This window comes from Polypterus senegalus, chromosome 16 (assembly GCF_016835505.1).
Source record: "Polypterus senegalus isolate Bchr_013 chromosome 16, ASM1683550v1, whole genome shotgun sequence".
Lineage (NCBI taxonomy): Eukaryota > Metazoa > Chordata > Cladistia > Polypteriformes > Polypteridae > Polypterus > Polypterus senegalus.
In genome coordinates, this window is record NC_053169.1 from 80,826,165 (window position 1) to 80,853,969 (window position 27,805).

Here is a 27,805-nt window from a genome sequence, read left to right on the forward strand (position 1 = left end):
AACTGCTACATCTTTCAGCTGTAAGACTTGCGGAACATTGTTCACATTAATGCAAATCTGTCTTGCAAACTCTGAAAGCACAATTCAAATTCACAACAAAGGCTGGTAACCTGAGCTGCATATCTGACACTTGATTCTTAAAATTGGGAAATGAACAGATTTTGCCTGATACAGTTGACGCAGATTATTTAAAGTTTGGAGAACTTAGAAAAAGATAAACTAACAGTGCTGTACCAGAAGTGAAATGAACACACCTGTAAAAGTGTAACTACCCTCACCTTCTGATACAACACACAAGTTGCCAGAAGTTACAACTGGGATACCGGTGACGGGTGAGGGCATTTTATTTTACAACTCACTGTTCAGATGGGTTGAAGTACACAAATAATCCTCTCTCAGGGGTGGGGGTTGACTTGTTCTCAATCCTATTTTTCGTAAAAATTGATTGATTTGTATGGAATGATTGCAATAAAATTAATAAAATTAAAAAAAAAAAAAAAGAAGTACAGTACACAAATAATCCAATCGGGTGATCCTCTACCAGGAAACTGATCTCATTCTAACTTCCTTCTTTCCTATTTATAAATGTTGCCCTTTATACTGATTTGTGTACCTGAAGTTCCTCTGCCAACAAAATCCATTGCTGATAAAAATCGCCAGGCACACACAAAACAAAGGTAAGCCAAGTAGCTAAAAACATACACATTTTAGCACTATAAACTGCCCCTATTCATATAGTAAAAGTTTGGTTTATTTAATTATATATTTGGATGACACCAACCGTCTTGTTAAGGACACCTGACGAGGGCCAGAATATTAGATTTTCTAACAAGATGCCAGGGAGCCAATCGTACCCATACTTTGAGACATACTTTCTCCACATGTGAGGAAACGCTTCAGAATGTGATAATTTAAAAGCACTTTGTACTTAATTATTTTAAGGTACTATTCTTATAATAAAAGAAAAAAAAACATTTGTTCACTTATGGGTTTGTTTTCCCGGGTGCATACATGGAGCAGTCCTGTGTTGTCGGGCTTGCAGCGGATGGCGTGATAAATGTGTCCATTCGAAGGGCCCTCGGGTGGAGATACACGCCTGCTACCCATCCCAGTATTCGTCTGGTGTGATTGTAGTGTTTGGGAAATACGGTGCTGTAAAGTAAATAACTGGCGTATGATGGATGCCAGTTGCGGGTATACGAGACAGACGTGATGTGTAGTATGATGCAGGTGATGAAGAGTGTCAGACTCAGGTCAGGTGATGGTTGACCTGGGGTAAAAGCTGGTCTTTTTACCAGACAAGGGTTAGTTCAGTTCGGACCAAAAGAAAGTCAATACCCAAAGAATTAAGGTGGCTGCTGGGTGATTGTCAGGCAGGGGAAAAGACCGTGATTCTGATTTGTCAGGGAAAGCCCACTTTCTCTCTGAGCACTCTTTTTATTTAAGGGCTGATACTTTGGAGCTTGTTAAAAATGTTTTTTTTTTGTTTGTTTTTCATCTTAATTAGTCACTGCAGTGTTTGTGTGCATTTATTTGATATTTCATCTATGGAACTTTTTTCAATAAATATACCTTTTAATTTGTTATATCAGCTGTGTCCCACTGACTCTCGGTCCTGATATTTCATGTTCTTCTGTAAAAGGTGGTAAGAACGGGTTGTAGCAAGCCAATTCGCTATAGTCTCTGCAGAAAAAACAGGCATTGTTGTGCCTTCTTGACAACAGAGTTGGTGTTAATTGCCTAGGAGAGGTCATCAGAAATATACACACCAAGAAACTTGTTGCTACTAACTCTGTCCACAGCAGAGCCATTGATGAAGAGTGGGGACTAGTCACCTAGTCAAGAAGCATCTCTTTTGTCTTATCGACATTTAGAGATGGATTATTTCTACTACACCTCCTCACCAGATGTTCAAACTCCTCTCTCTAGGATGTGTCATCATCGTTGCTGATGAGGCCCACTATGATTGTGTCATCCGCAAACTTGATGATGACATTGGATTCAGACTTGGTGGTGTGGTTGTGGGAGGGCAGCTTGAACAATAGTGGACTCAGCACACAGCTTTGGGAGGCTCCTGTGCTCAGCATGATTGCATTTAAAGTTCTGCTGCCATTGTACACCAAACTGTGGCCTCTCTATCAAAAAGTCTAGAATCTAATTGCACAGTGAATCTGTAAACATGCCCCAGTCTACATGTACAAAACACTTTTGTAATATCTCCCAACCTGTTTTAGGACAGCACTGCACTGCTTTTGGGCATAATGAGACTTCCCAAGGTGATGGCAGGTAGTGGGCAGTAAAAGTGATCCAGTGTCTTATTAATCCTGCTGTGTCAGGTGACATGCTGATGTCATTTAGGACATATATTTCTAGTAACAATAAATAATCCATTAGGATGTAAATGCCCATTTTTCTTTATACTATTGTATAGTCTGGTCAGTGCAATGCTGGTCTTACATTGACAGGAACCAGAAGTACAATGGAGAACTCCTTTGGACGGTAAACCCGAAATCAATTGATTAACAAATACTTCAGATCAATTGAGCAGTTTTGTGAGACATTTTTAACATCTGTACATCATTGCATTGTTTAGTATTAAATACAGGCTGCCTCCAGTGCACTTCTCTTATGATTACATTAAGTCCACGGGGTTGACAGTAAAGCCATAAAGCTGGACCTTATAATATAGTGTGTCAGGGTCAGCCATGCAGCACAACGGGAAGTGAAAATAGGAAGCACCTGGTTGAGGCGTCTGAAACAATTTCCCACTTATCAGTCAGTGAGCTGAATGAAATTACTGTATATGATGATCAGAAGGAGGCATAATTAAATTTGTTCACAATATACTTTATAAAATAATGATAATAATGATTGCGGACTGGATGGTTATGAATAGGTGAGGTAACCCATGCTTTTGAGGAGTATAATCTTTCTGGAGACAGTAGAGACTGTAAGGCCTAGACAACCACAGCACACCAGCTCTTGTACATTAAGAACGTCACATCTAATGCCAGGCTTTATAAAGGTTATTTTTCTATGAATATTAAATGTTGCAACATCTTCCCTGATGATTCATGAGTTATGAACAGGAGGAGTTAAGTGCCAATTAGGCACATTCATACACAACATACCTTCTGTTCTTCCCTCTCTTGTGCAAGATTACACTTCTCGAAACCCCACGCCCGCAGGAAATCTCTGAAGTATCCAAAGAGTGTTACAACGCCAAAGCCCATATAGGTGAGAACAGCAACGTAGAGGGGTGCTTGTTCGAAGGATTCGGTGAATGGCCGTTTGTACAGGCCACCTTTGGTATGGTGCAAGTGCTGAAAGATAAAAGAAAGGACAAGAGGATGTTAAACTTGTAAAATTAAATGACTGCCTGTCCACTGTGCTGTTTCATTTACTGTTACATTGAATCCACACCATCCATCCATCCACCCATCCTCTCCCGCTTATCCGAGATTGGGTCGCGGGGGCAGCAGCTTGAGCAGAGATGCCCAGACTTCCCTCTCCCTGGCCACTTCTACTTAAATCCACACCACAGAAAAAAAAATAAAAAAAGTGCTACCTCCTTGAGCTCAGATGTTACAAGATATGTTTGCTGCAGAGGCTACTGTACAAAGTGACTCGACTAGTAGGCACAACCCAAAAACTTAGTTCTGAACTATTGGGAGTCCTCTTGTGGTAGACCACCTGGACCCACTGCAGTTTGCCAATCAGACAAAGACTGGAGTGGAGGATTCAATCATCTTACTGCCTGTAAAAAAGTCTCATGTGCCTTTAAGGCGCTGAAGCTTGGTCACGTGAAAACCGTGGAGTGTGCAGTGAGCATGTGAGTTTGTGAGATGTACCTCGTGAAAGCCGGAACTACTGGAGCCACTAGGGAAAGTTTAAGTTTGTGCCAAATAGCACCAAATAGCCACACACATGCTCACCTACCTGTATAGCTGTTCTACTTCATGTGAAGTTCTGGCATTTCAACATTAAAGCAATGTTCCTGAAATGGTTGGATTAGTTCCTGTGTTCTAACCGATACACCACAGTGACTACAGCATATTGCAAGTCTGCCTTCTCAACTTCCTTTCCAAAACTGCCCCACAAAGCGTATTCTCACCTGGACAAAGCTGGCAGCAATGTAAGGATTATGTTTTTTGATTTCTCCAGTGCCTTCAGTACCATCCAGCCATCACTGTTAAGGGGTAAACTCAGAGGTATGCAGGTGGATAAGCCTATGGAGTCCTGGGTAATGGACTATATGTTGGAAAGACCACAGTTTGTGAAACAAAAGATTGTGTGAGTAACACTGGAGCAGCACAAGGAGCAGGTCTGTCTGTTTTTTCCTTCACTCTGCACACCTCAGACTATAAACAGAACATCAGGTCACGTCACTTGCAGAAATTCTCAGGTGATTCTGCACGTATGGAGTGTATTGATAAGGGGATGAGACAAAGCAGAGGAGTCAGGGGGTGAACGTTATTTATTGGTGCAAAGAGAATTGTCTGCAACTTAACATCTGCAAAATCAAGGAACTGGTTATTGACTTTCACCACACCAACTACTACACACCATCACTATTCAAGGGGTGGATGGAGAGGGGAAGAACCCAAAGAAAGGGGTCCATAACAAAAACAGATTGGATTGGTCTGATAATACAAGGGCACAGCCGACTCGACTAAGTAGGCGCTAGTAGTAGACTAGTAAGAGACTGCATTCCTTTAATGTGGGAAGTGACATCTTTCACAGTTCTAATAAACACTGTGATGGCCAGTATGACTTTCTATACTGTGGGGTGCTGGGCTCAAAACATCACTTCAAAAGAGGCCCACCGAATCAACAAGCTAATTAAAAGTGCAGACTCAGTTATAGGATGCACTGTGGACCCCCTGGAAGTCGTACCAAATTAGAGAATTAAAACAAAAACTGAGTGCCTTTATGAACAATGCCTCACATCCTCTCTCTGACACCTAAGAGGGCTTTTAGCCAATGAATCATTCAGCAGAAGTGTGTCAAGAAATCATGGGGGCTTTTTATAGCATCATTGGGACTGGGATTGATAAGTGAGAAATTTTTCTTCTTTCTGTTTAAATGTTCTTCCTTTTAAGTCATTCTGGAATGTGTTCAGACCATAGAGTGTGTGTATATATACAGTGGTGTGAAAAACTATTTGCCCCCTTCCTGATTTCCTTTTCTTTTGCATGTTTGTCACACAAAATGTTTCTGATCATCAAACACATTTAACCATTAGTCAAATATAACACAAGTAAACACAAAATGCAGTTTTTAAATGATGGTTTTTATTATTTAGGGAGAAAAAATCCAAACCTGCATGGCCCTGTGTGAAAAAGTAATTACCCCCTTGTTAAAAAATAACCTAACTGTGGTGTATCTCACCTGAGTTCAATTTCCGTAGCACCCCCAGGCCTGATTACTGCCACACCTGTTTCAATCAAGAAATCACTTCAATAGGAGCTGCCTGACACAGAGAAGTAGACCAAAAGCACCTCAAAAGATAGACATCATGCCAAGATCCAAAGAAATTCAGGAACAAATGAGAACAGAAGTAACTGAGATCTATCAGTCTGGTAAAGGTTATAAAGCCATTTCTAAAGCTTTGGGACTCCAGCGAACCACAGTGAGAGCCATTATCCACAAATGGCAAAAACATGGAACAGTGGTGAACCTTCCCAGGAGTGGCCAGCTGACCAAAATTACCCCAAGAGCGCAGAGACGACTCATCCGAGAGGTCACAAAAGACCCCAGGACAACGTCTAAAGAACTGCAGGCCTCACTTGCCTCAATTAAGGTCAGTGTTCACGACTCCACCATAAGAAAGAGACTGGGCAAAAATGGCCTGCATGGCAGATTTCCAAGACGCAAACCACTGTTAAGCAAAAAGAACATTAGGGCTCGTCTCAATTTTGCTAAGAAACATCTCAATGATTGCCAAGACTTTTGGGAAAATACTTTGTGGACTGATGAGACAAAAGTTGAACTTTTGGAAGGCAAATGTCCGTTACATCTGGCGTAAAAGGAACACAGCATTTCAGAAAAAGAACATCATACCAACAGTAAAATATGGTGGTGGTAGTGTGATGGTCTGGGGTTGTTTTGCTGCTTCAGGACCTGGAAGGCTTGCTGTGATAGATGGAACCATGAATTCTACTGTCTACCAAAAATCCTGAAGGAGAATGTCCGCCATCTGTTCGTCAACTCAAGCTGAAGCGATCTTGGGTGCTGCAACAGGACAATGACCCAAAACACACCAGCAAATCCACCTCTGAATGGCTGAAGAAAAACAAAATGAAGACTTTGGAGTGGCCTAGTCAAAGTCCTGACCTGAATCCAATTGAGATGCTATGGCATGACCTTAAAAAGGCGGTTCATGCTAGAAAACCCTCAAATAAAGCTGAATTACAACAATTCTGCAAAGATGAGTGGGCCAAAATTCCTCCAGAGCGCTGTAAAAGACTCATTGCAAGTTATCGCAAACGCTTGATTGCAGTTATTGCTGCTAAGGGTGGCCCAACCAGTTATTAGGTTCAGGGGGCAATTACTTTTTCACACAGGGCCATGTAGGTTTGGATTTTTTTTTTCTCCCTAAATAATAAAAACCATCATTTAAAAACTGTTTGTGTTTACTTGTGTTATATTTGACTAATGGTTAAATGTGTTTGATGATCAGAAACATTTTGTGTGACAAACATGCAAAAGAATAAGAAATCAGGAAGGGGGCAAATAGTTTTTCACACCACTGTACAGGTATATACATATATACTTATGAATTAATTTATTTAAAGAGCTTCTGTAAAATGCCAAATTTCCCCCAGGGAAAAATAAAGTTCTATCTATCTATCTATCTATCTATCTATCTATCTATCTATCTATCTATCTATCTATCTATCTATCTATCTATCTATCGTAAGGGTGCACATGTCTTACTTTACTTCTCCATATGGAGAACTGTCTATCATTATGGTGCCTAAACACTCACTGTTCATACTGCATGCTCTGCACTACCAAAAGTGCTTCACTTGGGCACTAGAACAGTGTCCAGCAGCATGGATGTGAAGCGCATGCATATGAAATGAATAATCTCACCAACTACAGAGTCTTAAACCACAGGTGCTTTATGCATTGCAGACGGATGTGGTTTTTGGTGGGAGTCGTTTGCTTTCTTATTTTTACTCAGAAAGACACAGGTAGCCATTGACAACAAACATTTCATGGTGGCTAGAAACCACCTAAATTCAAGGAGGTCATGGTAGTATGTGTTATTTTTTAACTGGGACAATTAATGTAATGTGTGTGTTTTTGGGATTGTGGGAAGAAAAATTGGTGTATACGGAGAAAACCTAAATTCTGCACACACAGAAATCTTTGCTGCTTTGTTATTTATTGCAATGGTTTGCATCCGTCCTCTTGAAGAGTCTGTTTTGGAAACCCTGGGAAAAATACACTGAGAAATTCCAGATGCCTCAAAGCACATTCTGCTCTTTTTTAGAAGGGGACTGGATGCATCTGCATACGTCAATGCCCTGGAAGGTAGTGAGAATTTCTTAGGATGTTGCCCACCCAAATACAGTTGCTCTGTTCAGTAATAGGACCCAAACTCCCTTTAAAGGATGCCACTCTGGGAAGGAGGACAGTTCACTTCCTGTCTCTGATGGGAAAGGCACTCTGTTAAGGGCAAATCTGTGGTGTGATTTTTGGAATATAAAGGGGAGTCCCTACTTTGAAAACAAGGGGGCAGGCCTGATGGCAGACCTATATTTCCTGTCTGTATAGAAATGTCTTATTCATGTTAAAATGAATGATTCCCTACTCTGGGAAGTGTGAAATGCCAAGAATTGTTGGCTAGAGACTGCCGGTTTTATTGACAAATTTCTATACCCAATTTCTTAGTTGCTTAATTCAGTTCAGGTTTGAGGGTGTTATGTATCAGCCAAGGGTATTTCCCTGGCTTATATTTCTTTTCTTTAACTGTATCTTCTTTGTCGTAAAGCATTATTTTCCATTTGTTTATTATAGTTATGTATTGTCACAAGCGAACAAATCATGAGCATCCCCATGATACTGCTGAGGTAAAGACAATGACACTATTGTCGGGGTAAATGCAGTTGCTGATGGATTCTCTTCTTTCAGAAACAGCCCAGACAACAGAACACACTAAAGTCTCACTCTCTGGATATTTAAAGAACAGAATCTCCAGAGGCCGGAGTTCAGAACAAACCCAAGACTAAAGAACATGGAGTTCCACTGTGACGAGACGTAACAATTAGCCCGAGAGAAGGCACAACGTCCTCAATAAAATGACAGAACTTTATTCTTCTCCACTTTTCCCTCTTGTATCAAATTGGGTGCTGGCTGACCCCAAACCCTTTATTTTGTCCTTCTTGTTTATTTATGTTGCAGAATTTTTTTGTTAATATTGTTATTTTTATTTATTGCTTAGTTTCTATGTATATTGTAGTTTTCTCTAGAATTCCTTGTGTTTTGTAGGTGGAACAGCCAAAGGGTGTGGCCAGTCTGACATCACGACTGAAGTACCGCCCCCCCAGCCTATCTCTATATTGTGAGGCCGTGATGGCAGGTCCTTTAGTAATGTCATTGACATTTGGAGAGTGGAATTTTTAGTATTGATTTTCAGACATCTTGGAATTTTGCTTCAAGTTTTTGTAATTAGATTAGTGGAATGCAGATTTAGATTCGTTGCTGGGTTTGACTTATTAGACAAACCCCTTTTGCTTTTACGTTTCTTGCCATTATACAAAGAGGTTGTTTTTGGACTTTTTTAATGTTAGAAACCTTTAGAATCAAACAGGCCATTCAGTCCAACAAAGCTTGTCAATCTTATCCATGTAATTTCTTCAAAAAATATCAAGCAGAATTTTGAATGTCCCTTAAGTTCTGTTTTTTACTACACAAAATTGTAATTTAATCCATGGATTTATGGGTCTCTGTGTGAAGAAAAATTTTAGTGTTTGTTTGAAATTTCCCTTTACAAGTTTACAACAGGATCCTGTGTTCCTGTTGAATTCATTGTAAAGTAACGGGCTCAATCTGTTGTACTGATTCATTTAATAACTTTAAAAACTGATACATTTAATAACTTTAAAAACTTCATTCATGTCACCTCTTAATCTTCATTTAGGGGTTGTCATAGCTCTACTCATTTGTGGGACATTTATGTATATTTTAAGACCGTTGAAGATAACATTGTGAAATTTTAAAACCAGATCCCTTTTGGGCCTGTGTAGGCCAAATCCTGCCTGCTGAGTTTCAGGTCAGGCTGCTTTAACTCTTTGAGGGCTGAATATTTTTTCCAGTTTTCTAAATGGCACAGCAATGGTTTCACACATAAATCAGCATAAAAGGTCTTTTGCCGCACGCAGTGGCTGCTGTCGGCCCCCGTTTGGTGTCTCTGGTGACAGTGGCAGCGTGGGGGCAGCTCGACGATCAGCAGGAATATGGACATCAGTCGCAGTGTGATGCAATCTGGTTTGTACCTCTTGTCATCGTAAGAGGCAGTACTCCCAGGTGAACGTTGGCATAGGTGCATTAGCTACACGGACATGTTCAGCATCACGATCGGCTGACGTTGGCCCCTCACTCCAGATCACTTACATCAAAATCCGACAGCTCAGAGTCCAACTCGGCAACACGATACGCTAAACATCATCCGCAGCGAATTTTGTTTTGTGCATTCGCTTGGGGCTTTCGCTAGATGTCGATGTCATTTGAGGGGTCGTTTGCTCTTCTCTACTCATTCATGTGCAGGAAGTCTCGGTCAAATAAACAAAGCTAACTTTAAAGAGAGTTGAACTAAAACAGAACGGCGAGTTTTGTCACCGTTTACAGGTGATTACCACCCTCTACCCGTGAATTTCGACAAAAGTCGACATCCGCCCTGAGAAAGTTAAGCGAGGCCTTTTCTGGACAGGTTTGAGATCTTTTTAGAGGCACCACACCATTTTGACATTCTGTGTGCTGATCATCAAAACAGTGGGAGCCACATCAGGTGTAGACCATCACAGCACACACAATCCTTCAGGCCAATTTAAAGATGCCAGTATAATGCTCTTATCTTTGGGATGCAGAAGAAAACCACAGGTAGACATGAGGAAGGCTAAGTAAATTCAGTACTTGAGATGTGTGAAGCAGAAATTCTAAATACAGTGCCATTATGTCTTTCTTTATTGGAACCATTATTATTAAAGAAAAAATAATTGGAATGAAGCTGCAAAATGGTCTGTATTTTATTCTACAAACAGTAATACCTTTTACAACAATCACTGTTAGAAGGAACTTAATAAAGCAGTTCTCACTAGGCTGTGGTCAATGGCATAAACAGCTTTTCTCAACACTGTTTTCCTGCCAGACCACCCAGCCCTGGCACGTGTTAAGCATGTGTCCCATAAGCGTTTTACATCTTCTCTTCTTTGATGTCTGTGTCAGAAAATGATGGTTCCCCACATTTTTCCCACCCAGAGCTGGGCCACTTTGGAAGTATTCTGCATGTGTCATGTTCCTTTCATTAAGGGAAAAATTAAAAGGAAAGAAAGGAAATGTGTGGTACACTGAATGTAACAGTGAGGGAAGAGAGTGTTTGAGCATGTAAGACAGCGAGGCAAGAACAGCTTGCAATATTCAGACGAGTCAGCAGAGCTGGGACATGCAGTCTTGATACTCTCAGTGCTAATTACTCAGTATCTCCGTCTTTTCAGATACTACCAAAGGCCTGGGGTTTTTACGTCTTTGAATGGCCTATAAGTGGGGGACCTCATGTCTTTTGATAGTAGTAAATCCTTTGACACCTGGATGAAGAGGGTCAGTGTCTCCGTGGCCAGGACCAAACCCCAGCGGCAAGCCTGGATAATGAGGGCCATATGACTCCATGGCCTGGGCAAAACCCCATCGGGGAGCCTGGATGACAAGGGCTGGTGACTCTGTGGTCAAAGCCCATAAGGACAAAGGAGAGGCTGGAGAACCAACAAGCCAATAACTCTAAAAACCCAATCTGCTATCTGTACCCAGATAAGGCCGACATAAGGACAGCACACAAGGCCAAGGGAGAAGCCCTGGAGCTTAGAGGCAAGGAATCTACTTTCTAGAACCTAACCCTAACTCAAAGTCTACAGGGCCAGGGGAGCCTCGACAATAAGGATCAAGCATCACGTCCCCAGGGCCTAACCTAACTCCAAGGCCCATAAGGCCACAGGGTAGGCTGGAGAAAGACAGCAAACAAGCCAGTAACTCTAAGGACCCTATCCACCTTCTGTAACCAGATATGGCCCAAACAATAATACCAAAAACACCTGCTGGGGATAAGGGGCATTGGCTCTAAGTTTGGATGGACAGTACTTTCTCTCTTCCCAGGGAATCTCCTGTGCATTCTGGAGTGACTTTGGGAACAGAGTTAATCTCACAATAAAATCTAACTCCAAAGTAATGCTAGCAGAGTCCTTAAGTATTCAAAATGTTGCATTTATTCTACCAAAATACACAGGGGAAGGGTGATCACATGAAAGTATATAACAGGAGAATGCTTTATGACATCTTTCTGTATAGAGTATGCAGGAAGAGTGGTTAAGGATTTGCCCATCAAATCTGAGGTTGTGGGTTCAAATCTCACTGCTGACCCATGTGACCACTTCACCTCCCAATCCTCCATCTGGAAAAAACAAAGGAAACCAATTGTATCTCAAATGTTGTAAGTCGCCTTAGCATCAGCTAAATAATAAGGCCCAAGGGGTCACCAAATATCATGTTTCACCTTCAGACAAAAAGTGGGGCCTAGGGACTTATTAACGCAGAGTGTCTTCATGCATTGCTCTGCACCCACAATATTGGAAACTATGAAGATTCAGAGTGTAGATAAAAGTTGACAAGCTTGTCTAAAGATGGAAAAGGTCAAGATTCGGAGTGAGGATGAAAGTAATATGGAAAGGATTTGGATCAGGCCGGATGCCATAGAATGAGAAATAGTCGATTGCTTTTATAGAAATTGCATGACCTATTACATCTCACAGTGAGTTAGGGTGAGTTCAGCTCCTGTGGCATTTTTGGGTAATGTGGAGAACTGGCTTAAACCACTTATTTCAGATGCAATTTGAATGGTGGATGGGTTTTATCAGATGAGAGTGGAAAAGGCAGGGAGGGGCAGGAGATTTATGTGAATGAGCAATGGTAAAAAAGGGAGCAAAGTACAATTAAGAGTAAATGTGTAATCCAGACATTGAAATGTGGACTACTGCCTAGAGAGATAATGCTGCATTCCATCTGAAGTGGGAAGTCTGACTTTCCGAGTTCCTAGTTGGAATTTTCAACTGGAATGCCCCCTGTAAGTTGTATTTTCAACTCAGAAACTCGGGGCTGGTCTGTCAAGTCCGTGTCTGATCGACTTCAGATCATGACATCAATCCATGTGGCAATGGCATAGTACAGCACAAATTTCAGTGAAAGCAGTAGTAGTATACTCTTTATTAGAACTTCTGTCTGTTTGTGTCTCATAAATCAGTCGTATACACAGTACTATTCAACTTCTATGTGTGGACATGTTGTTATGATCTTTGGATATGCAAAATACTGTGTAATATGTTGTTATCAACTGCTATTTATTACGATGGAGCAAATACAGCAGTGGTTTTCCTATTGATTTTCTGAATTTTTTCATGGAATGTGGTCAACTCAGATATGACGTCATTCCCAGCTCCAACACATGCAACTTCCTGAGGTCAATGGAATGCAGCATAAAGTATATCATTGTGGCTGACTCAGCAACCTAAATGATCTACTCTTGTTACAAATATCTATCTATCTATCTATCTATCTATCTATCTATCTATCTATCTATCTATCTATCTATCTATCTATCTATCTATCTATCTCTCAGAGCAACACAGTCCACAACGAGAAAAAACAGTGAATTTACTCTCCATTAAGAGAGATGGGGAAGTCAGTGGGAGAATACAAAATACCAAAGGAAATAATTAAACACAGAGCAAATCCTGCTGCCCCACTCAGTTCTCCTGAAGCCAAACGATGGTAAAGAACATCCCTCTCGACTACCATTATATACTTCTCTGGCCTCTAAATGAGCCAGGTGACTCATTGCTAACCATCTAACAGGACATGACCTTTAAATTACATGCTAGAGTTACTACATGTGACGACAATACTACTACTACTACTACTACTACTACTGTTGCCGCTGCTGCTACTCCTTTCAAAGTCAAGAGTGGCCCTCCAAAGCTATAATAGTATCAGAACAGAGCTCCTTCTTGGGGGCTCCAGTGACAAACAACCCTCTATTAAAGACAGTAGAGTCTTGACTGTCTCTTGGAGGATGCCTCTGATAACCACTGTAGACCTTCACCTCCATATATCTGTATGTGCAGGGGTACTTCCTCTTAGTGGGTTTTAATTCTGCCCACCAGTGTTGTATTAGAAAATCAGTGATATGAACAGGCCATTCAGCCTAACAAGCCTGCTTCTCTTATTCATCTAGATTTTCCAAAACAACACCATGTCGAGATTTGAAGGTCCCTAAAGTCCTACTCTCCTCTGCACTACTCGGTAATCATTCCATATGTCAATGGTTCTTTGCATAAAGAAAAAGCTTTGAAACATTTGTGTGAAATATACCCTTAACAAGTTTCCAGTCATATCCCAGTGTTCTTAGTGAAGAATGTATTTTAAAGTAACAACTGGATTCCACTTTTTTAACCCTTTTCACAATTTTAAACATTTCGATTGTGTCACCTCTTAATCTCCAATTACGTAAACTGAAAAGGTTCAGCTCCATCAATTTCCCCTCATAGCTAATACTTCATAGTCTCAAACTCAGCCTAGTTGCTTTCCTGTGAGCTTTCTCTAGCTCTGCTATGTCATATTATGTAACATCCAGACCAAAACTACATATAGTACTGCAGGCGAGGCCTCACCAGTGCATTATATAACTTACTCTTGACCTCCCATGACTTGTGCACATCATGATATTTACCCTAACAACCTATTAGCCTTCCCGATTGCTTCTGCACCCTGTCTGGATGAAGATATCGATGAGTCCACTATGACTCCTAGGTCCTTCTCATAAGAGGTACTTTCAATTTCCTAACTTCTCACTGTGTATTCCAATCTAACATTTCTGCTTCTTGCATGTCATACTTTACATTTACTTACATTAAATTTCATCTTCCAAAAATCTGCCCAAGTCCCTCTGTAACAATTTAGCTGATTTTACATTATGTACCCTGCCACCTGGTTTGGTATCATCTGCAAACTTAACTAGCGTACTGATTATTGATTATATGCTTATTTAGATCTTTTTTGTATATTAAAAAGAGCAATGACACCAGCATTGAACTCTGAAGGGACACCACTTGGCATTTCTCAACAGAATCATCTGCTACCTGTGTTTGAGCCAATATTGTACCACCTACTCTACCACACCTTAAATTTCCACTTCTTTTAGTTTGATCACTAACCTCACAATTATCTGAAAAGCCTTTCCCAAAAATCAATGTAAATAACACCAGATTGATCGTATGCTTTTTTTACTTCATCCTAGAATTCCAGCATATTAATGAAACACAAATGTTCAGTTGAAACCCATGCAGAGTATTTGCTAAACCAGCTGTTCTAGACATGTGCTGCTCGATCTTTTCCTCAATAATTGATTCTATTAATTTACCTTTGATGTATGATAAGCTTACTGGCCTATAGTTACTTGGATCACTCCAGTCTCTCTTTTTATACAACAATTAAACACTTGAGGATAAATTTTACTTGATTCTGGTGATTTGTTAGATTTTAGCATATTTAATCTAAGCAGTACTTCTCTCTCTACAATCTCAAAATCAGTAAGCACCCCTTTGTAGTTCCGGTGACTGACTTCTTCACACGTATAAACTTCAGTAAAATTCCAACTTCAAAGCCTTTGCTGGCTTACTGTTTATATATTGTAGACTCACAAAGCTTGACTGCTTTTTTACTACTGAAATATTGAAGGAAACTCTTTGGGTCATATTTTGTCATTTCTACAATTTTCTGTTTAATTACCTTTTATCTTTCCTAATATCCTTTTTAAAGATCGCTCTCATGTTCTCATATGCCATATGGTTACCGACTGATATTAATACAACTTATACTGATATAATTTTTCTTTCTCACTTCTTGTTTAGGTGCATATATAGCTATCACAGAGCTCTTTTTAACTTCTTACTGCTTTTCAATTTTGGGATAAACTTGCATAAAATGTAAAACACCTTTAAACCTGCCTGACATCTCCTCAACTGTCTCCACACTTAAATGTTTATCCCAGTTTACCTTATTTAGGCTTTCCTGTATCTGCTCATAATAACCCTACTAAAATTAAACTTGATTTCAGTTTCTGAAAGGACACCCTGCCAAGACACTGTGAAATGTACTATAGTATCTTTGCTAGAATATAATAGTTTGATCACCTGTCCCACCTGAATTCTTTCCTGATTATAACTGACTACTAAATCAGGCATTGGTGCTTTAGGATACTGTGATTAAAAAAAAACTCCTGTTCTTGTGTTCCATTATTTGTAAGGATTGCCCAGTTAATATTTGGGTAATTAAAGTCTGCCGACACTACAATATCCGCTCCTAAGCTTGTCTTTCTAATATTATTAAAACAATGTAAATAGTCTGCATGAAGGGGTTGTCATGCATGTGCTCGATCACGGAATGTAGTAATCATGCCGGGGCAATAGGGGCACTGTTGCTAACATTCTCTTCACCTTCTCTCCCCACAGCTTTGAGTAACCACCCATTGAAGGCACTTAGCCCTGCCCCATCTGGTTCATTGGGTATAGGAAACTCAGCTGTCCGGAAGGCGGTGTCTTTTATGATTGGATCAACCCACCGGACACAGTTTCAATGAATGATCCTTATTTCTGTGGCTAAGAGCCAAATATATTTGTTTGTATTTCTCCTGAGGACTGGCAACATAATGGAAAGAAGCATTTCTATTAGAGTTGTTTTTTTGGTTGATTAAAAGGAATAACCTGGTTGGCATCCCAACATTCATCCTTCTGCGACGTATCATTCCTGCACCTGGCCAAAGGGTCTATAATATGCTCCTAATATGAGGCCTTAGTCTCTACTATAATGGCATCAAATCAAACCCAACCATCCCCACTAAGACTTGCATTCAAATTCTATTTCTGGTAGCAGAGTTAAAGATGCTAAGATTTGCATTGGGTGTGACAAGGATGGATAGGATTAGAAACGAGGACATTAGAGGGTCAGCTCAAGTTGGACGGTTAGGAGACAAAGTCAGAGAGGCGAGATTGCGTTGGTTTGGACATGTGCAGAGGAGAGATGCTGGGTATATTGGGAGAAGGATACTAAGGATAGAGCTGCCAAGTAAGAGGAAAAGAGGAAGGCCTAAGAGGAGGTTTATGGATGTGGTGAGAGAGGACATGCAGGTGATGAGTGTAACAGAACAAGATACAGAGGACAGAAAGATATGGAAGAAGATGATCTGCTGTGGCGACCCCTAATGGAAGCAGCTGAAAAAGAAGAAGAAGAAGAAGATTTCTTTCTTTCTGCACAGCTTTTAATGAAACTGTTTCCTGTTCAGTGGCAGCCTGTGTATGTCCCTTTCTCACCGGGGCATTATCTCTGTGCTTGATGACGCATTTTTATTGATACTGTAACATAATGGGTTTCCTGGCAATCTGCTGCAGATTCAGTAATTTCCCTTCAAGTGCTTACACACAACAAATTCTACAAGCGATGCTCTGTCCATGAAGTGTCCTCTGAAATATGATGGTGGGCTGAATGCCTTGACCGCTGAGCCACCTCAAAGGCTGTCACAGCCTGCAGTCCTCTGCATGGATGTAAGCACTGGCGTCATATGGCCTATGAAGGGGGTTCTATGCTAACAATGTCATCTCGTCTCATTTATATCTCTCCCTCTAAAGCAGTTTTTTTAGTTCTGTTCAGCTGTGGTACACTTCCACATAAGTGAAAACTTCATTTGTGTTATCGGTTTGACTGTACCGAGCAGGGCTTCCATACCTGTACAAAAATATAAAGCATGCAGGGAGCATAGAGTGAGGTGGAATGCTGCACATCACAGAGAACCAGTGACAATGAGTATCGACTGGTCCTGCTGACTCCTATTGAGATGAAGTGCTTTGGAAGACTGGTCACGACATACATCATGAGTATCATACTGGTCACTCTAGACCAGTCCTGGAGATCTGCAATGACTGGAGGTTTTTGCTTTGACCAAATTTCTAATTAAAACCCTTTTATTTACTACTAAAGCAATATATTTTGTTGGGCTTAGTTTTAGGTATATAACTATTTATAACTATTCTGAACCCTTAATTGCCTATTTTAGTTTTAAACTGATGCATTATGGTTTTAATTGCTGTCTATTTTCTTAACCAGTCATCAGAGGTTCAGATTACAAAGGAACCACCAACTCTCCAGCTAACATGCTGGTGTTAACGTCTGTGTTAATACAATGTTTGGAAATAAATGAGAAGGGAAGGATCAAGACATATAAATCTATTCCATACCACGAAGCATATGGATAATGTTCTTAGAAAATAAAAAAATCTACAAGCCATATCATTAAATACCAGGCTTTATTTATCTGCTAATTACGAAGCTGGCTGGAATGAAAACCTACATCCACTGTAGAATCATCCCAGTTGCTCTTCTCTGGACTTTTTCCAGCACTGTGATGTCTTGTTTGTAGACCAAAACTGCATACATTAGTCCATATGAGGTCCCACCATCATGTTATAAAGCTTGAGCAGATCCTCCTTGGACTCGTACTCTACACAGAAGGGCGCTATATATCCTAACATTCTGTTAGCCTTCTTAATGGCCTGTCTAGACGAGAAGAGGCCATTCAGCCCAACAAAGCTTGCCAGTCCTGTCCACTTTTTTCCAACAAAACAACATCAAGTCAAGTTTTGAAGGTCCATAAAGTCCTACTGTCCACCACACTACTTGGTAGCTTATTCCATGTGTCTGTGGTACTTTGTTTGAAGAAAAACTGCCTAACATTTGTGAGAAATTACACTTAACAAATTTCAAGCTGTTTCTCTGTGTTCTTAATGAACTCATTTCAAAGTTGCAATCCACTTGGCTAATTCCTTTCATAAGTTCAAACACTTCAATCATGTCACCTTTTAATATTTCCTCTTTATTCGTCCTCTGTAGTTCTGGAATCAGCCTGGTCGCTCTTCTCTGGACGTTTTCTAATGCTACTTTGTCTTTTAGTAGAATGGAGACCATTACTGCACACAGTAATCCAGATGAGGCCTCACCAGTGTGTTATAAAGCTTGAGCAGAAAATCCTTGGTCTTGTACTCCACGCATCAGGGCCCTATACAACCTAACATTCTGTTTGCCTTCTTAATGGGTACTGAACACCATCTGGAAGTTGATAGTGTTGATTTCACTATGATTCCTAAATCCTTCTCACAAGGTGTACTTTCAATTTTGAGACCCCCTACTGTGTATTCAAATCTAACATGTGTAATATGTGTAACCAGTTATGGCGCACTGCACGATAACGTGCACGAATACACTTGACTTGTACACTCATAGTTTTCATCCTCTTTCTCTGTACGTTTAGCATTCATTTGCTCAGAGGTTGATGCGCTTGCTGCTTCCTGAGCAGTTCTGCTTTTCATTTCCTGAGCAGCTCTTCTTTTCTCTTCCTGAGCAGCTATTCTTTTCTTCTCTGGCGGCCCGCTTCTTCTCTTCTTTCATCTGCATCTTTTCGTGTTAAAACTGATTGAGTCAGTGTTTATGTTGCAATTACTTAGTACATTTTCTTTAATTTTTCACTTAAGCTGGCACTTAAGTCTTCAATCTGCCTCTGATTTAATTTATGAAGAGTTAGGGGAAGTGACGGAGAAGGCGGTAGGGAATGAGAACGGCGCCATTACACATGCACTGCATGGCCGCCCTGCTGCCCGCTGCCGAAAGTTGATTCTACAATAAAATAAAATTAAAAGAGGAATAACCTTGGAAGTCACACATCACCCCGAAAGCAGACAGTAGAGGTCACGTAGTATATGTGTACTAAATTTCAGATCAATAGTTTAAACGGTTTGCGAGCTACAGGTCATTTACAATTCTGGAGAGACAAACGAACAGCCACGGTAGCATATTATATATAAAGATACCTTACAATTACTGACATTAAATTTCATCTGCCACACATCTGTCCAAGCATGTATGCTCTCCAAGTCCTTCTGTAATGATTCAATGGATTCTCAATTATCTGTCAGTCCACCTGTTTTGGTGTCATCTGCAAACTTAAATAGCTTATTATTTATATTCCGGTTCAGATCATTTATATATGTTAAAAATAGCAGTGGTCCCTGTGGGGCACCTCTCTTAACATCACCCAATTCTAATAAGGTTCTTTGTACCATCACCCTCTGCTTCCTGTGTCTGAGCCAATTTGTCTACACACTACAACCTGAACTCCCATGTCTTTTAGTTTGATGCCCAACCTCTCAGGTGGCAAGGAAATTCTCAAACTCTTTCTCAAAATAAATAATATCATATGCACCACTCTGATTGCATCCTTTTGTTGCTTTCTCATAGAATTCCAAAATGTTAGTAAAATATCCCACTTGGGTCCTTTAACAATGATCACCTTTAGGGAATCGCACCAAATGGCCAAAGTGCCGTAACTGACGCTCCCTCACAATGCAGGTAATATGCCTCAATCAGGACTCCGTGAGCAACCACTCATTCGACACAAAGTCAAACCAGCAGTACACAAAGATTCTGCGAGGAAACACAGTACCAAAGGAGTCCAGTCTTCGTCTCAGGTCACTGGATAGCGTCCATGTCTCGCAACCATATAGCATTGCAGTTGTAAAAATGACATTAACATCTTCACAGCTTTAAAATGAAAGTATAATTCTGTAATTCATGTCTTCTGCACAAACCCTCTTAACCCAGTTCAAGTTTCTGAGGGCTGGAACCTACCCCAGGAGCGCTGGGTAAAAAGTAGGAACCAATCTCAGAGGGGACAGGCCGCACTTGGGTGCAAATGAACAAAAACCCCTGATGGGCTAAATCCAAATGCTTCCCAGAATTCAGCTGGCCTTGTTTCCTTTCCAGACAGTGTCCCTGAACTTGGCAATTCATTCATGAATGTACTCCTGAAGTAAGCATGCTAGACCATGTTTAACCTTTTCGTGAAATGTGCCTGTTGTATGAAAGATAAAGAAGCATTTTAGATAAGACTCTTGTAACTGCATGGCTCACGTTGTTGGGTGGGATTCAGAGTAGATTTTCATGGATAGTCTTCAGAACTTACTATTGTACTTACGCTGTTGTTTTCACTTCATTGAGCTGTGTATTGTTATCTTTTCGTTTCTCAAATAAAATAAAATAAAAAAAATATTTCTTATCGTAGTGCAATAAAGTGAGAGCCGTATAGTTGGGGTAAGCCAAGGTGAGTCCGTTAAAGGGTTCAACATTTTAATCGAGTGCCACTGGTGCCGTTTTGTTTATCAGCTAGTTAGACCATGTTCAGCTGCTTAATGGCTCACTAAGCTCAAAGGCAAAATAAAAATCAGTTCCTTATTTCTTTACTTTACAGGACGCCTTGCCTCTCCTTTCCAGGTCTTCAAATCACTAAATTATTAATAATTAACTTGAGGTGGGACACTTAGGGTCTTGTTTGGGCAATGTCCTTAAAGAAGCTGCCTGCCTCTCTCTCCCAGCTTTATGTACTGAAAAATGAAGCTGTCCTGCCATGCATGTTCACAATGACACATACTCATGACTCTGCATGTACACCACAAACCTTTTAGCACCACAGATAAGATGTTAAGGACCTTCTGGTTTAAACAGTTGATGTCTAGATTCCAAACAGGTAACAATAATGACATACTGTATGTTGTGACAGTGCCTCGCAGTTAGGAGACCCGGGTTCACTTCCCTGGTCCTCCCTGCGTGGAGTTTGCATGTTCTCCCCGTGTCTGCGTGGGTTTCTTATGGGCGCTCCGGTTTCCTCCCACAATCCAAAGACATGCAGGTTAGGTGGATTGGCGATTCTAAATTGGCCCTAGTGTGTGCTTGGTGTGTGGGTGTGTTTGTGTGTGTCCTGTGGTGGGTTGGCACCCTGCCCAGGATTGGTTCCTGCCTTGTGCCCTGTGTTGGCTGGGATTGGCTCCGGCAGACCCCCGTGACCCTGTATTCGGATTCAGCGGGTTAGAAAATGGATGGATGGATGGATGTTGTGACGGTGAGGTTCGGCTCCAGCTCCCAATTCCGTTCTGTGAGCCTCTTGAACCCCAATAGTCATGGCCGGATTAGCTGGCAGATAAGGACAGTCACACAAAGCAATTGGATGGTGAAAAAGTGCAAATGTGCTTTTATTAAAAACAAAGTCCAAAACAAACAGTGCCAATAGTGCAGTGCATAATCCACAATGAATCTATACTAATAAAAGGCAAAGCCCTCACTGACTCACTCATCACTAATTCTCCAACTTCCCGTGTAGGTAGAAGGCTGAAATTTGGCAGGCTCATTCCTTAAAGCTTACTTACACAAGTTAAGCATGTTTCATTTCGAAATTCTACGTGTAACGGTCATAACTGGAACCTACTTACGTACATATATACGTCCATAGCCGGCAGCTCGGTCGCCGTGTGAGGCGGCGTTGCGTCCCCCATCCCCACGCCTCCCACGTAATTGGCTGCCTGCCCATATAAGGCCGTCAGTCGCTCCAGTCTCTTCATTCCCTTCCTTGCTTCACCTCGGTATTCATGTCTCCTTGCTGATAACTGCAGCCTTTTTATTTAATCCAAGGCTTCTTCGCTGTTTTATTGTTCGTTTATTACGATTACAGTTATTGTGTAGGTATTTTAGACCTAGTCTACTGTTCAGGTACCCATTTCCTTTACCGTTCCAACCGTACCCCAGTTAATAGACACACTGTCGCTAAATACTCGCAGGCAGATCTACAAGTTCATAGAGACGCTGTCGCTAAATACTCGTAGGCAGATCCACAAGTTAATACAGACGCTGCCGCTAAATACTCGCAGGCAATTGCACAAGTTCATAGACATGCTGCCGCTAAATATTCACAGGCAAATCCACAAGTTAATACGGGGAATGCCTGTTAAACATCTTAGATTCACGAGTACCGATTTGGGTAGTGAACACTTCGATGAATGAAACCTGTTATGTTTACAACGGTTGACAAAAACGAACGAAGATACGAACCTGATTGAAAGAAATAATGCTAATCAAATCCTTGATGACAGCAACACTCATAACAGTCACAAAACAATTACATTGACAATCATGTTACATTATTTTTAAAATGTTTCCTTTTCTTTTTCATAACTTCTTTAACACACTACTTCTCTGCTGCGAAGTGCGGCTATTTTGCTAGTAATCCAATAAAATGAAGGTCCCAGTGGAGATTAAAAAGTTGTAAGAAATAAATCCATTGAAAGCAGAGGTTAAAAACACATAGTCATTGGATCCTTCAGGTTCATTTTACAGCAGGATGATCCCAGCCCACCCTCTTCTTCATTTCCCTGGCTCACCCATGACTCGCACGGAGATGTTAACAGCCGCGGTCTTCATCACCTGACCTCCGTTTTATCTGCCCATGTGGCTCTGGCCAGACTGCCTGGGGTTGACCCTCCTCCCATCATCCTTCAAGCACTTGCAGCTGTACCTCGGATTCCTTGGGAGAACTCCTCCATGCCCACACCTACTCCACTCAGTTAGCCAGGGGGGTGAACCAGCCCCTGGGGCACCAACAGTGTTGTGCATGAACTAGTTCAAAAGAGCGCGTTCATTGAACACGCTTATTTTTCTAAGAACTGTGAACTTAACATAACATACTTGCAAGTGAGGAACTTGAACGTGAGCTACTTCAGTTTTATGTGACATCCTGGATCTGGTTTAGGTCCAGATTAAACGTTTTGCCTCACCCTATAATGCTGGGGTGGAGCCGAATACGGTATTCGGATAAGCACAAATAGTGGATTTTTACAAATATTTATTTTGTATGAATTTTTCACCATTTATTTGTATTTGGAAGAAGTAATGTAAAATCAAATAGGCACTGTCAGTGTATGCCTGCTTGTGCTTAAGCTGCACCCCACTGACACAAGCACGTGGTGAAGCTCAGTTATCGTTTTTAGGAAAATGTTGTACTTCGTGAGGCAACTTGATATTTTTCCCCATTAAACACGCAATATGTGATGTGAATTTTAACCGGAAGTGTAATAGGTCAGTGCACCTACACGTTGGTTCCATAGTTACCATTTGTGTCACACATTTGGAAATAGAGCGGTAATTTATATATATACTTGCATCTGTTTAATTTCTTTTTTGACCGGGATGATATTAGCATATATGGTTACACATGTTTGTTGCTGGGTATAACTCAATAAAGTGTATTTAAATAAAAAAAGTCTTCAGAATTTTTGTATTTTATTCAAGAACACTGTAATAGCCTAATATAAGGCATGCAAAATTGAAAAAAGTAAAGTCATGGGTCATTTGTTCTCACTCCTTAAAAATACAAAATGAACTGAACATGAACTAGTTCAAAACTGAAATGGTGAACTATGAACATGAATTTATTTATTTTAATTTGTGTGAACTGAACTTTAAATGAGTTCCTGTGAGGTGTGAACTTGCGCAACACTGGACACCAATCCTACGCTACCTTCACGGGGCCCACGATCGCGCTGCCTTTCCTCTCTAGGTGGCTGGCTTGCCCTGCCCGAGACTGCTCTCACAGACCTTCATCTTTTGCTCTCTATTCTTTCTCTGCCATTTTTCTGCTGTCTTGTTCCTTCCTCAGTTCTATCCCTCTGACCTGTGCAGGATCTTTTTAAATCTGATTGACTGGGCTGCCTCTGAACATGAATGCGGCACGCCCAGCCAGTACATCTGCTAACCTTCGCACTTGGAGCCTGCACCTATTTAAAATTGACACGTCACATATGTGTGTTAGCTTAAATGGTCACTTTAAATTGTATGTGTGTGTGTGTGTGTGTGTGTGTGTGTGTGTGCAGGTGTAACCCATCATGATATGTCAACAAGTCCTGTTTTGGTTTCTGCTGCTAGAACAAGAACCATCCTTCTGCAACCTTCAGCAAGTAGATCTGTAGACAATGCCATTAATGTGAGCCTTCACTTTGTGCTGGGGCATATTCTGGATTGTAAAGGAACTTATGCCAGAATACTGTTTGTAGACTTCAGTTCAGCTTTTAACACCATTGTCCCTGAACTGTTGTTAACTAAACTTCGACAGACTGAACTGAATCCTTCCCTCTTCCCTCTGTAAATGAAGTTAACAGTTTTCTGACAAACCAGAAACAATACGTTCGTGTGGGCTCCCACCTCTCAGACTGTCTCCATATTAGCACAGATGCCCCTCAAGGCTGTGTACTTCCCCCCCTTGCTTTATTTCCCTGTACACCAATGACTGTAGGTCCACTGATCCTTCTGTAAAAAATCATTATGTTCGTTGATGACACCACCATTGGTCTAATGGTAAAGAAGTAGCTTCTAGAAAAGAGGTGCCTTGTCTTGTATCTTGGTGTGCCCTAAACAGCCTAGTGCTCAATACCACCAAGATGGTGGAAATGGTCACTGATTTTCAGTTACAGCCTCTTCCACGACACATTAATAATTCTGCAGTCCGTATGGTGGAGTCCTTCAAATTTCTGGGCACAACTATCACTAACACCCTCCGCTGGGACATTAACACCACTTCCATCGCTAAAAAGGCTCCGCAGTGATTGTACTTCTCATGCCAATTGACGAGATTAAACATTTCCCAGCCAATCCTAGCCATAATTAAAAAGTGTAATGACATTCTCCATTGTTGGTTGGTTGGTATGCTTTGGCTCAGCAAAGGCACACTCCGAAAATAAATCACAGCATGTTGTGAGGTCTGCTGAGAAAACAATTGGCTGTGCTCTTCCATCTGTGTATGCGTCTCGTGTCACTAACCATGTCAAAAGGATCACCACAGACTCAGCTCAACCAGCTCATCAATTATTCCAAAAACGTCCCTTTGGTAAATGCTTCAGGCCAATTCAAACTAAAACTAACAGACACCTCCATAGCTTCTATTCCAAAACCAAAGCCCTCCCAAACCAGTAACTCAGCCTGGCTTCTTTGCATATTCATGCATTCTGTCATAGACTATATGAAGGTATGAGTGTGTACAGTATATGTACATGGACGTGTGCGCACGTGCATACACACTACACACTCACTCCTTCACTTGGACATCATTAATTACACATACCCTTTATAATTGTACTATTCTGTAATTTTATATGAAGTTTTTTTCCTTATGCCATTTGTAAGTGATGTTGTGCTCTGTTATAAGCAGTTCCAAATGTGCCAAGTCAAATTCCTCTTCATTAATTACTGGCGAATAAAAATGATTCTGATTCTGACTGAATCTGAATAAGATCAAGAATCTTCTTCTTTCAGAGTAACGATGCAAATTTTAATTCATATAGTGCCTTTCACGAAGCTCACACAATTACTGCACAGCACAACTGACAAGATTAAAATGTTGCAAAATATTCATGATACAGAAGCAGGTGAGGACCTGCTGTTTATTCCTTTGTGCTTCTCTTCATTGTCCTGCTATTGGGAAGTCGCGGGGCTCACATCAACTGCAGCCAAGGAGCCTTGTGCTACTCCTCTCATGGCCTAAATGTACTATATGTGTCCCACAATCACAATCCTACCACGTGCTTAACCTGCTGGAAAGCTATAATCGGGGTAGACGCCCAAGCCGTGGGTCATGGACCACCTTATGCTTCATGCCAGAGCTTGTGCCAAAAACTGTAGTGAGAAGCAACACTCATTTGAACTTTTAAAAGAATATTATCACCTATGTGTTTGTGTTACCTGTTACTAGAGTAACAAATAATGGGCACTCGCACAGATGGGACTGCCAGGACATAGCAGATTGCAGTTTAATCTAAGATAATACATTTAATGGCAAACCTTTGAACCATGGAGGAAAGGCTTATCAACTGTACATAAAAACAGAACAGAAGTCCAATTGCAGTGAAGTGCTCCTCGCTGATCAGTATTATATTCAGTGTATTTAGAAAGTATATGTTCCCCTTCACTCTTTTTTTACATTTTCTTATGTTGCAGCCTTGTATTAAAATCATTTAAATTCATTTATCCCCCATTAAGCAACACTCAGTATAACAAAATGATAAAGAAAAAACAGGATTTAGAAAATGCTTGAAAATTTATTAAAGATAAAAAACAGACATATCCCATTGAGGTAAGTATTTAGGTCCTTTGTTCAGCACTTAGTAGGCTTCTTAGGTATGACGTGACAGGCTTCTCAAACCTACATTTGGGGATTTTCTGCCAATCTTCTCTGCAGACCCTTTTAAGCTCTGTCAGGTTGGATGGAAACCTTTGGTGGACAGCTGCTTCCAGGTTTCTCCAGAGATGTTCTATTGGGTTTAAGTTTGGGCTCTGATTCACCGCTTTGTTTCTAAGCCACTCTTGTGTTGTATATGCTTTGTGCTTAGGGTCACTGTCCTGTTGGAAGGTCAACCTTTAGCCAAGTCTGAGGTTCAGGGCACTCTGGATTAGTTTTTCTATGCACTTTGCTCCAATTACTGTTCCCTCAACCCTGTCTAATCTACCAACCTCTTACAAACAACCCCACAACATGATGATGCCACCACCATGCTTCACTGTTGGAATGGTACTGCCCAGGTGATGTGTTGTGCCTGGTTTCCTGCAAACGCAACATTAATCTTGGTTTCATCCGACCAGAAAATCTTGTTTCTCACTGTCTGAGAGTCCTTTAGGTGCCTTTTTGCAAACTCCAAGTAGGCTCCCATATGTGTTTTATATTGAGGCTTCTGTCTGGCCCCTTTTCAGAAAGCCCAGTTCAGGACTTCTTCAATCTCCACACAGGTTCTCAGGAGCTTAGCCAGAATGACCATAGAATTCTTAGTCGTATCTCTTACCAATGCCCTTCTCCCATGATTACTCACTTTGGCCGGATGTGTTGGGGTTGCTCCAAACTTCTCCCATTGAGTAATTATGGTGGTCACTGTGAATATGGAAACCTTTAATGCTGCAGAATATTGTTTTGTAGCCGTCACCAGATTTGTGTCTCAACACAATCCTCTCTCTAAGCTCCGCAGGCAATTCCTTCACCCTTATGGCTTGGTTTTTCTCCAATCCACATAGTGAACTGTGAGACCTTCTACTGACAGGAGTGTGCCTTTCTTAATCAAGTCCAATCAATTACACTGAACATAGGTGGACTCCAAACAAGGCGTAGAAACATCTCAACGATGATCAAAAGTTTAGGACGTACCTGAACTGAACTGAAAGTGTCACAGCAATGGTTTTTAAAAATGTCAATATGATAAATTTGAGTTTTAAATTTTTACAAATATTCAAAAACTTCTAAAATCATGTTTTTGCTTTGTTGATCCAGGGTATAAAATGTTGTTTGATGAGGGGAAAAAATGAATTTAGATGATTTCAACATAAGGCTGCAACATAACACAATGTAAAAAACATGAAGGTGTCTAAATACTTTCTGAATTCATTGTAACTGGTATAATAATGAGACGCTGTGCTTCAAATCCACGGCCTGCAGTGATGGAAAACCAGAGTCTTTTCAGGAGTCAGCAGACAACAGGAAGCAAGACCAGCTCACAAACAAATTCAAAGTCATTTATAAAAGTGCCCTCATCACCTTCAGGGGTTCAAAATGAAGATTCCGAAAGAGAGA

General features: G+C 40.9%; 1 protein-coding gene across 1 annotated transcript in view; it reads right to left on the reverse strand.

Annotated features, from left to right (window-relative positions):
• sptlc3 (serine palmitoyltransferase, long chain base subunit 3) overlaps nt 1-27,805 on the reverse strand; it is a 113,063-nt gene that overhangs the window by 72,219 nt on the left and 13,039 nt on the right. The window contains exon 2 of the mRNA XM_039737815.1: nt 3,132-3,323. Coding sequence (XP_039593749.1) covers nt 3,132-3,323 — 192 coding nt within the window. The remainder of the gene's footprint in view (nt 1-3,131; nt 3,324-27,805) is intronic.